The following is a 12,471-nucleotide window of genomic DNA, read 5'->3' as shown; positions in this document are numbered from 1 at the left end:
GGGGCGGGGGGGGCCCGGACCGGACCAAGTTTACTGTACGCCGCGGCAGACGCTGTAAGAGCCTCTGCGGTCCTCGCACTTCACCGTTGCCCGATACTCAAGTAAGGTTCCCGGGCGGGCCCCGAAGGCTGGTCGGGCCCCTTACATGGATATCGGCCGTACCCCCCTGATGGCGGCCCTGCTTGCACTGAAGCTGCCAGGAATTCTGACTGCATTAGGTTAGCACAAGACCCATCATTTTACAGCTGCATGTAGTGTTTATAAATGTAATTGTATAAACATAGGCAGATGGAGAGTAAACAACAGCAGCAAATCAAGATCACCCAATTAAAACATTCCACAATCAGACCAAAAAGTGTACTTTATAGAGAAAAGTTGACAGAAGGGTAGATAGTAGAATATTCTCTAATTTAATCTTTGAAACTAGGTTTCTTATTCATTTTTACTGTATTGTTACTGACTGCAACAAGTTTCTACATTTTACAGAAATGCTCCTGCTGTGCTAAATGATCTCTTCTGTAACACAAAAGTTTATGCAAGAACGCAAAAACAGATGTGTCGTACAGTGACACCTGGTGTTGAACTGCAGTTCTTTACACCCAATTCTGCTGCTATAGAAGGGCTTGTAGTTCTTATTTTCTTATTAATTAATTTGTGCTTTGTCTCCTCCAGATAGAAATTGGAACGGTTTTGCCTGTTGTAAATAGACCAATTCTTTCTCCTGAGCCAGTTCAAGAAGAAACTGAAGATGAAGAAGAATCAACACCAAAATTAATTGATGGATCTTCACCACAGGGACCCTTGTCTCCTGGAGTCCAAACTCCAGAAGCAAGTGGAGGTTTGTGCCACTAGTGTTCAGTTAAAGCAGCAGTAGGCTGATTACATTTAGCATTGTGATTTAGAAGAATTTGCACTTTAGGGCATATATTCCATGCTGTCTAGTTTTCATTTATTTTGTCATAAGTCTGTATATTATTTTAAAATAATGTCAAGTTATAATTATTCTGATTTCAGATAGTTTGCATTAGTTTTATTTAGAACCCAATTACCATTTATACCTACAATTAAAAATGTAAACTGCTGAAAAAATATTATATAGCTGTTTAAAGGAGAACTAAATTGTCATCACAATTGCATAATATCCGTGTAACAGTGTGTGCCTGCTCCTGGGTAACACTGTGGCGCAATGCAGTCAGTAAGCCGATGAACTTATAGAGGCAGGAGTCCAAAAGTCCTTAGCAGGGAAGTTTATTGTACTCAGTTAGTGGCAGCTTTTTCACAAACAGCACTGAGTCTTCTCAAGCCAGCAAGTAACAAAAATACATAAACAAAAAGCCTATCTCTGTCAGAGATCTATCTACACATAGAAAACAGTTTTACCCTCACTAAATAAAGATGCCAAGCTAAGCCTTTAAACACCTGCCAAACAAACAGAACGTTTTCTCAGGTCCTCTAGTGCAGCAGCCTGGGAGGTCTGTGTTTCACAGTCTCTCTCTTGCCAGTGACCTGTTAGCTGCATCTCCTTTTAAAACCTTCTGTCCACACCCTGTTTAGGTGGGTTAACCCATTTTGTAACTGACTGCCTGTTTCAACCTATTGCTAACATAGTAGCCAGCAATTACCTCACCCCGTGGCCAGTACAATCTGTCACAATCCGGTTATAGCCATGTGTTACTTTCTCCTGTTTCTGGCTTCTTAACTAGTTATCATTGCTGAATTTGAGTGGGTGTTTCTTTCCATGAAATTACATTGTCTTTTGCAATTAATTACATTGTATTGACCAGCATGGTCCAGATTTATACACAAACCATGGTGTCACAAGCATGCCAAACATTTAACCCCAAAAGAACCCCAAAAAGGGTTTAGTACACCAGACATGTGTACTGGTATGTTTATGTCTGAAGGCCTGTGAGCCTCAGCTTTTCATTAATATGGCAAAGTTTTCACATTGCCATATTAAATCGGTTCAGTGAATAAGTAGAAACTATTATGTTTTTCAAGTTATCCACAAAATACCAATCGGCATAAGATTAGTGTTTGCATCCCTGTATCTATAAGTATCATGGAAAAATTGTCATTAAAATAGTCCAGATGGCTTTCTGGGGTCCAGGGCTACTAGGATGCTCATACTTCCCATACCTACTCATTATGAGAACTTGGTCTAAGTATAGGTTTTTTATTGAGTACTCCACCACAATGACATGATGTACAGGCAGTGGGGCTGGCCGATTCTCCCTTAGTTTCCTGATGAAAAGGAGTGCAATGGTGGAAAGTGAGGTTTAACATGACCAAGAATTTTAGAAATCAGGTATCTGTAGATCTTAAAAGGCAGTCAGAAGATGCAGTCACAGGCTGCTCCAAGCCCTATTTATTCCTACTACCAGGAAATGTAGATGATGGAAACTTCCTCATCTCAGCCACAATCCTTACAGGCATCAAACAAAGGGATACCTCAAACCATGTGGCCCACTGTTATGTACAAAATTAAATTAAGCTCTACTTTGAGCAACATACATCAGGGGAAGGATTCTTGATGGATGTTAGTGGCTGCCCTATTTACGAAAAATAAATAATAATGAGCCATGTGGAATGTAGTGTCTTAATTGTTGGATAGCTGAACAATATTTTGTGCTTATAGGAGAACTATGGGGTCAGCGTTTTTCCCCATAGTTCTCCTTAGGGTAACGGGAGGACACAAACTAGCGTCCTCCCGTTACCCTAAGCTCAGTATACCGCGAGCTACAGCTCGCGGTATACTGAGACGCCGGAGCGGATCCCGACGTAGATGACGGGATCCGCCCAGCTGCGTGAGTGACAGCTGGCTCTGCCTATCTAGAGGCAGAGCCAGCTGTACCCGCCCCCTCCCCCGTCCGTTCCGCCAGTCAGCGCTGGCAGATCGGAGCGGGGAGAGGGGAATCCAGCCCCTCCCCCTGTCACGGCAGAGAGCCGTGACAGGATCGAGAGGTGAGCGAACCCGGTATGTGTTCGCTCACCTCCCGATCTACTGAGCCGACCTGTGACAGTCTCATTGTCACAGGTCGGCTAGAACTATGAGGTGAGTGAAAAGCACTCACCTCATAGTTCTCCTTTAACTATACACAATCACCAACCTAATCTCCAGGAAATAATAATGACTGTCTAAGAAAGTCAGTTCCAAATATTCTTTCCCCAAGGTCAGCCCATGGGTGTCTAAAGCGGTCAGGAGGAGGTTATAGACATATAATTATTTTGTGATTCATTTATAGTCAACCATATTGGATAAAACGCCTCTAGTGTCTAAAAGTACCTTCAGTATTTGAGATCTAGATAGTATCTGATCTGGATTAATCTGTTGGAGGTTGGGAATGTTTGAATCATGGCAGCATGGTAATATTGTCAACACAGCATCTCTGACAAGTCTTTAGCATAAAGCACTTCAGTCAACCTGACAAAGATAGAACATGATTTGGATAAAAATAGTAATGAATATGTCTCTAGTAACATTATACTGCTGAAATTATGTTTTTTATTTTTTGTTACTCTCTGTTTTAGGTATATCTACTTGTATCCTGTGTGGATGCATTCGTACCACCGTCTACTGTGATGATCACAACCTTGATGTAGTACCTCCTTTACCCAAGGACACTACACACGTTTACTTACGTTTTAACAAAATAAACAAGATAAACAAAAACGATTTCTCATATCTAAGTATGCACCATTTTTTTTTATATTTATTTTTTTGCCATCGAATATAGCAGTACAATATATCCTAAACTTAACAGGCTATATGTTCTCTTAATATGGTGTTCTTTTTAAGATGTTATCATTTGTAGGGGGTTTATGATACTGTTGTATTTGTATCTGCCAATTACTTCTGATCATGGCCTACAGTATGTTTGATTGTCTATGAAGGTTCTGATTCATCCAGGTCATGGTACAGCTAAAAGTGGTTAGTCATCTTTGACTGGGATTGGTCTGTAATATTGATAGTGTTTAACATCATACTTAAGGAGCTTTTCCAGTTCTAAAGAGTGTCATGGACATACCTCAGCATTTATATCCACACAGATAACATGGGAACAATCCTCCATAAACAGCCTTCAACAACATCTTTTATATGCATGTAATGCAACTTGACAATAATGCACACATAAAGCCATGTAACACTTGCTGCGGCCTTGTCACCCAAAGGGAAGGGATAATGTAATTAGAACAGGGTGGTTCCACAAACTTCACACCTCCCATCTAGTTCTTGAACAATCAACAATCAACATTTGCCATGATACTTCCTTACACTGATTAGAACTGAAAAATAAGCTTGGATAAATGGCAAACTGAAATTGCTGTACAAATAGTGACTGGTAATTTTGTTGTACCCAGAGAGAGAAGAAGCAGAGTATGATTTTTGAGAGTGTCTATGCCACCCCACTGAATATGCCAAATGAAACAAGAGCAACTTAACTAGGGTCATAACAATGTGTAATGAAACCTCATAGCAAAACCATTACTCCAATACTTATTTATTGTATAGCCAAGGTATAGATGCTCCCACATTTTATATACATGTATTTAATTTAAATATATTTGGTTATATATACTGCCAGGCAGTTGTTTTCTTAAACAACTGCCAGCTGTGATGTCACCACTGCCTCTGCCCAGTTGTTGTCATTCAATGACAGCCCTGCATCCTCAAGGACACTGGGCTGTCATTAAATGAAAACAACTGGACGGAGCCGACCATGATGTCACGGCGGACTCCACTCATTTGTTTTGATTTGTCTGGGCCCTGCGGGAAGACAGTGACAGGTACTGGACAAATGTAAACAGTTGGACGGAGCTAGCGGTGATGTCACTGCTAACTCCTCCCCAATTGGTTATATTTTGCCGGCATCTGTCAGAATGTCATTTTGTGGCGAGAGTTCGTCACATACGGACGGGTCGGTGGGGTTGGGTTTTTTATTTTGAGGAGTCATCGTGGACAACGCTGGATGTCGTGATTGACCTTGGACTACATGGTTGGATCAATTTTTGGGAATTTTTTTTAATAAAGGACTTGTCAAAAACTTTTATGGTGTTTTTATTTCAATTAAAGGAATTTTTACAAAAGTGTGGGCTCTTTATTTACATTTTTAGCTTAACCCTTTAGTGAATGAGTAGGGGTACAAGTACCACTTACTCATTCACAAGGGGGGGGGGGCTGCATCTGGGTGCCCCTTTATTAAAGGGGTACCCCGATGCAAATAAGCCCCCCTGCCCACAGACCCCCACAACCAATGTCACATGGCTTATAGGGAAGAGGCCCATCGGCACGGGGACAAGGTGCTTTTCCAGATGTTAGATCGGCTGAGCACTTCACTTTGGCTCGGTTATCCACTCGGCTGTCTTTGGCAGCTTAGTGGATAAACCCCTAAATGTTTGTGACAAGTAGAAGGAGTAGATCAATGGCTTCATCAGCATTATGCTGCTCCTACATTGTTGAGTCACAGGCTGGGGCATATAATTGAGCAGGCTGTACTGGTCAATTGCAGTGTAGTCTAAATCATGTTGAACAGAATTAAAAACCCAGTTTGCAAGTAAGACAGTTCAAATATATGTAGTTCAACTGTGTATTATCTGTTTCCCTGGAGTTCAGTTGTAATGCTGAACTCAATTGCAAGGGTTACATGTTTGTTTAGTCAAAGGGGGTAAAGAATATGGTGAAATACTACATCCCTCGCTCCCATTGGCTTTGTACTCTACACAGCCAGTCCCCTGACTACTCTCTGCACAACCAGTCCCCTGAAGCCACTACTCTTCTCTGCTTGACTGGTCACAGCTCTCCAACCTCCTGCATTGTGTGGGAGGACACCATGCACCCATCCTCATCCAGGGAGGGTTAGAGATGGCTGACTGCCAGGAGAGAGTGGAATAATGGTGCTTATTTCTATCCACCTGTTTTGGACCTGCTCACAAATTTGGATCGGATCAAAGGTTCCGTACTTATATCTGCCGCCTGGCCTGATTATTTATAGAGTGCACACTCAGAGAAGAAAGGGACGCTGAGACCAGTTGTTCAGAGTAAGATACTTCTGCTTTTATTCTTCCGCCTAACAGCCTTTTATAGGCAGCTGCACGTGGTGTATGTTTTGTATGTTTAATCGTAGCATTGCAAAAGCATTCTAGCTTATAATTGGTTAGATCCATTCATGCATAACTTCCTTCCAGGATGTTTATGACTTTCGTCTTTCGTGTTGTCCTGAAGAGGAGGCGCCATCTTGGTTTCTATTTCCAGTGCGGATATAAGGGGGAGGGGGTTGTTGCTTAAGCAGCTATTTTGAGTAAGGAAAACGAGCAATAGCAAAATAACATTTATATTACAATTGATCTATTGAGATAGGCATTTTGTCATAATCGTACTTAACCACTTCCATTACACATCTACACAAAACAAGCATTGAACCACTGCAGCTTGAGATGTGGGGCATTGCAAAGTTACATTTTACACTAACCTAGAGTTGAGCTATAATGTTGCCTAAATGCTTCCTCCAAACTATCCTGATATTATCCTAATATAAATATAAATGTTCCATTAGTCTAGGGTCAGTCCAACAGATTTAGTAATACTGTATGTGCAAAAGATTACCAATATTTACATCAAATAAACATGGTTTCATTGTGGTTAGCCGGTATATACCTAGAACATTGTTTTATGAGGCATGGTGGGGAAAGTAATCAGTCATATATAATTAGATAGTATACTGTGTTGGGGAACAATATTTCAGAATATTATATTAAGGCACTATTTCATTGTCTGTTATCATGTTGGTTCAAATGTCTGTTAGGTACTGTAATTCATTTTAGCAGTTTTTTTCTTTTAGACAAATTACAGAAGATTGATTTGACATCAAACATAATATCAGATATTGATGAAGATGCTTTTAGGAATTTGCCTCAGCTTAATGAGCTCATACTACTAGATAACAGAATAAGACAACTTCCAGAGCTGCCAGACTCTCTAAGTTACCTTGATGCCAGCAAAAACAGACTTGGACGCAAAGGAATAAAGCAGGAAGCATTCAAAGTATGTATATAAAACGCATAAGAAACTGCGAAAAACCTCTACAATTGCAAGTACAACTGCAACCAAGTTGGAAGGTGTGCTGGTGGTGCATGTTACTGGGAAGGGGCCATGAGTCGTGCATTCAGGGATAGTGATCTCTTCCAAACTTCATGTAATCATAATCAATTACATGCGGCGTGCCAGCAGACTGCCGCTTTCAAATGCGGCCGCTGTCACCTGATCATTAACTCGAACGTGTAACAGCTCCTGCTACTACACAGCATATTTGGGATTCCTGCTGCAGGAATTTGTAGGTCCATGATGCGGAAATCTCAAAATGTACCTACTATGTAGGTGTGAATGTGACCCAACTCACCTATGTTGCTGAAAACCTCAACGCAGGTTAATGCACCACTTTGTGCACTGTGGTTTGCGTTTTTTGCAAATGTGGTGCATTCCAAGTTTAAGGTCTGTTGTCATGCTTTGGCAGCCCATTCATAATATATAAATGCAAGTTAACAAGGAACTCAATGCATGGAACACATGGCAATGGAAAGCATAAGTATAAATCTGCCCTTAGCACCGGCTTTAGCTATGTGTGGCATCATCCAATGAGAGGACAACAAAAGCTTGATTTGCATATCTTTCTCAGCCTTTTTTAAAATACATTATAACACATACTGTATAGTAGGTATTGTCATGTACTACTGAGTAGTATGATTTTAAAATGATTTCTACTTGGAAGTGTTTTAGAATCCCTTTTTCTTTTAGTGCCCTCTTACTTCAGTGCTCAACGCCGACACACAGCACTGTCATGTGAGAATGAGGGCGACTCCATCACCTTGTGTAAGCTCTGACATCACCCAACATGGAGCATACACATGGCTTGAGGAGCAATAGAACAATGGAGGAGCACGGAGAAGGTGAAGATGAGTGGGTCAGGGAGAGAGGTGTCAAAAGACGTTGCCATGAATTTTGCAGCCTTCATTGCTTTAGTAAATCAACCCATGTTCCTGTAAACATACTTTTTGAAATTTGTATACCCTTAAAACAGTTCTATTTAGTGTTCTAAAATAAATTTACGTGGGTTCATTTTGGCTTAAAAAAGAGATGAATTTCTTTTTTCAGGACTTGAGCGATCTTCGTCTTTTGTACTTGAATAACAACAACTTGGACCATATTCCAATACCTCTTCCAGATAACTTGCAGGCTCTTCATCTTCAGGTAAATATGGTATCATCTGTGTGTGTGTTGGAAAGAATATATGTTATATGAGGGCTGGCCTTTTTTATAATTAGTTGTTTGTATTTGTTACAATGATCTGCCTGCAGGGCCATTTTTCCCTGAACCATTGATGACTATTATGCACAGATCCCAAAGGAGATGTGTTGTAGTTTAGTACTATTTTTTATGTAGGAAATTATAAGTGAAGGCAGAGATTTCCTATCCCAGACATTAAGGTTAAACTGTTTAAGGTTCAAATTAAGATAACACTGCGGCAGGACATGATCTACATATAGCCAACATAGGCCGTGGCCCAGGACAGCAAGACTATCAGACTATGCACACTGTTCTGCTGACAGTCAGTGCAATGTATTTTAATGTGCAACAAAATTTTCTATCTTTCCCTCTATCACTGCCAATCCCTTCTGGCTGGGTCTTTATTGTTGCTGTCCTGGGCAGTTTGGGAGGTGGCATAGTATACTGAAAAGTTAAAGTGTATGTAACCTGGGTCCAGACATCTAGACCCTAGATCAGGGGTGCCCACAGTTTTTGTGTTAAGATCAACTTTTCAAATGACGAACTACATGAGATCTACCAACGAACAAAAAACCTCCATAGCTCTCTCTCTCTTGGCTGTCTCTCTTCACTCTCTTGGCTGTCTCTCCTTGCCCTCTCCCCTTGCTGTCTCTCATCTCTCTCTTTCCTGGCTGCCTCTCCTTGCTCTCCCCTGGCTGTCTCTACTCGCTCTCTCTCCCCTGGCTGTCTTTCCTCTCACTCCTGTCTGTCTCTCCCCACTCTCTCTCCTGGCTCGCTTTGCTGTATTTTGCAAACAGTGTAGTGCAACAGGCGGTGTAAACTAATATTCTTTGATGTAATACATAGCACTTCAACCACCAGTGTCCACCAGAAAGGTGTCAGGGAGCTTGGCTCAGCAGACTCAGGCTAATAGGTAATCATGTGTGCACAGCTAAATAAATATACCAAAATGGAATAAAGGGGCCGCCATTCACACCCTTCGTGATCTACCAGCATCAGCTTCGTGAGCTACTGGTGGATCACGACCTACCTAATGGGCACCCCTGCACTAGATCATAGACGTTTTGTTTTTGTCTCTAAATCTGTTTCTTTTCTGGTTATGTCACAATGTGTCTCAGTGAACATATTTGTGGTTCTGGTTGAGTAAGTACAGTCATGGTGCCGAATACTAGTCTGTCCATTTCATATTAATTTGACCCCAGGATTTACTATATTTATCTGATTTAATTATTTGAACCCATTAAACCCAATAAAAAATGCAATATATTGTAGCTTACCAGTCCTTAGATGCGTCGTCTACATTAGTTATTATTTTTCAGGCATTTTTCCTTTATTTTCACCTGCCAGTACCACACTTCCTGTCCTAAGGTGACAATGCTCACGCATCTCACTGTATGTATGGGGGAGTAGCATTTTAAAGGTATTTTTAAAACCAATAAGGAGAAAATAAGAGAAGTTTATTGTTAGGTTTTAAATAAAATGTAAGACTTTTCATGGGTGTGGCAAACATAAATTTCTGCATGCCTGTTCAGTGCACAGACACCTAGCAGACCGGCCTTACAAAATGTGTGGGTGGCAGCATACAAAACAGTTGACTAAGAGTAAGGGAGCATGGTAAAAGACAGTTGGCCTTGAGTTGGGCAGGAATTATATATCCCTGCACTGCATTGTGATTAGAATGTCAAGAAAAGATTTACTGGGCTATTCACAAAAGGGTGAAGAGCTTGGAGAAGGCAGGAGAAGTGAACAATCTAGGGCAACATAGCTGATTTGGAAAAACAATTCCAGTTCAGCTCACTTTCCAGTTCAGCTATGTTATCCTAGATTGTTCACTTCTCCTCAGGGGCGGACTGACAACACATGGGGCCCCGGGCAATACAAGATTATGGGGCCCCTTTGTGCTCCGCCCATATACAAGTCCCTCCCACACGCCCCACCTGCATAGACATTCTTGTGTCAGAAATTTTTTCTCCACATTATTTTTCAAATAGAGGGCCAATTCACTAAGATGAATTGCCGGGGAACTGGCTGTCCATGCTTCTGGGCTGTGAGCTGTGGAAGGTTAGTGGGAGGGGCCGGACAGTGTCAAAGTCAGTGTTCTATAATTTTTCTCGATCCTATAAATTTTCTCCAATGTGTCACTTCCAGTGGGGTCGAGTCATCCGATTCAGCTGTTTTCCTGACATTCTCTCTCTCTCTCTCTCTCTGTATACCCTCTCTCTCTCCCTCTCTCCCTCCCCTCTGTATATGCTTAGTGCCTGCATTTCTCAAGCCCTACAGTGTGTGGTACTAAAACACACTCAAGGTTACCATGTATGAAACAATCACCATCATACCCAAACAACAATAGTGCGGAAGTTCTTGGAGAAAAAGCAGTGTCTGCAATGAGTAAAACAAACAGTTATCTGAGCTTTGCAGTTACAGAATTTATTTGATGATCTCATTTTATTGCAAATGACACAATCTGTATCAGTTTTGGTCCAGTGATTCTTGTGTTGATTGTGGGGCTGCATTCTTTACAATTCAAAAACACACAATCAAGAGCCAGATGTTTTAATTTTTATCTGAATGGAATTATGTCTCTTAGAATTTGATCATGAGTAAAAAAAGCAACAATGCTCTTAAAAAACAAAAAAGGAATTTTGTTAAAATGACAAAATAGTGGCCTGCAGGAGTTCAAGTTAACATAAACCCGTAAACAAGGAACGTCCCTTATTTGCTTCTTTTTGGTTTGATAAATATGGCATTAAAATGTTTTGTTATATGTGTTTGATAAGTGCAAAAAATATCTATTGATCCTACCAGAAACCTTGTGAATTGATATCTTCCTTAGCTCTCTGTCTGTACTGAGGGTTGGTTCACACTATCTGCGCTCGCTTTTTTGCGCTGGCGGTTTATTCCAGCGCAACCCGAACACAAGACAAGGCAAATTGCCTTGTCATGGATAGACTCAGTTCACACAATTGTGTTCGGGTAATGTGCACTTAAAAAAAGTATGGAATGCAGTACTTTTTTAAACGTACGACAGTGAGACACTGTACAACCGCATTGCACTGCGGTGAGCCCATAGACCTGAATAAAATGTCACTTGCGACATCTCAATAAAGTTCTACATTTTTTTTTTAAACAATGTGATGCAATTCAGCACATCGGCACTGTTCGCGGACATGCACACCAGCAGCCATGCAGTTGAGTGCAGCTGCTTGTGTTAACATACCCTTAATGTTATCAGTTACTGAGGGCTACGGAACACCTTCGCCTATGTTATAGAAAAAAAGAGAGGGGGAGGTCTTCTGCATTCCTAACAAACTTTCTGTCCAAGAGGAACAACACAGCGTTTACACAGTACAGTGAATAAGGGTTGTCACCCTAATAAAGGAATTGCGTTACTGACAGAATTACCAGGTAAAAATAAAGTAGTAAAAGCCTGAGAAAAAAAAACGAATATAGCCGCCATATCTATGCCCTGGTAAGCTACTATTTATATATTTTAATATAATATTTTTATTTGTGGCTTTAGCTATGTTTTAGGTAATAATGCCTATGGGTTTTTGATTCAGAAGAGATGTAAGGATTGACTGAGGAATGTTTATGGGCCACAGTGAACTTTTCGGCATTATTAAAACTAGCCAAGTTCCCACAACACACTTGCCTCTCTGGTAAATGCTCCCAAGATTTGCAGCCTGGATCTACGGGAGCTAGATGTTTAAAAAATGATATTGCTTAATGATTTATTGAATTACTTGAAGAATACTTATGAGCATCATTTTGGTTTTAGGACAACAACATTCAGGAAATGCATGAAGACACTTTCTGCAACATGAAAGATTTTTCATACGCTCGAAGGTCCCTTGAAGATATTCGACTTGATGGCAATCCCATTAACCTGAGTAAAACGCCACAGGCTTTCATGTGTCTACCTCGTATACCAGTTGGCAGACTTGTCTAAGCCAAAAGACCAGAAACTACATTAGAAAAACAGAAAAAATCATTTACCTGGCTTTTTAATGCATAACACTTTGCCATTCCAAATGAGTACTGTGTATGTGATACTTCAATCAATACTTTTTTTTCATAAATAAAATGCCAAATGAATTTAGTTAGTCAATTAAATGTACTGAAACCTGGAAAATACTATTAACAAAATGTACATAAAGTACCTTCTCATAATTAATTAGCATTTACTGGAG

The 12,471-nt window shown here is 40.6% G+C and overlaps 1 protein-coding gene across 1 annotated transcript in view; it reads left to right on the top strand.

Moving 5' to 3' along the window:
- The window catches only part of EPYC (epiphycan), a 32,502-nt gene extending 20,272 nt beyond the window's left edge, over positions 1-12,230 (top strand). The window contains exons 2-6 of the mRNA XM_018556726.1: positions 673-838; positions 3,532-3,690; positions 6,840-7,042; positions 8,150-8,245; positions 12,060-12,230. Of these exons, the coding sequence (XP_018412228.1) occupies positions 673-838; positions 3,532-3,690; positions 6,840-7,042; positions 8,150-8,245; positions 12,060-12,230 (795 nt within the window). The remainder of the gene's footprint in view (positions 1-672; positions 839-3,531; positions 3,691-6,839; positions 7,043-8,149; positions 8,246-12,059) is intronic.
- The last annotated feature ends 241 nt before the right edge of the window (positions 12,231-12,471 follow it).

This window comes from Nanorana parkeri, unplaced genomic scaffold (genome assembly GCF_000935625.1).
Source record: "Nanorana parkeri isolate BGI_ZX_2015 unplaced genomic scaffold, ASM93562v1 scaffold250, whole genome shotgun sequence".
Taxonomy (NCBI): Eukaryota; Metazoa; Chordata; class Amphibia; order Anura; family Dicroglossidae; genus Nanorana; species Nanorana parkeri.
This window is presented reverse-complemented; position numbering and strand designations above follow the sequence as displayed.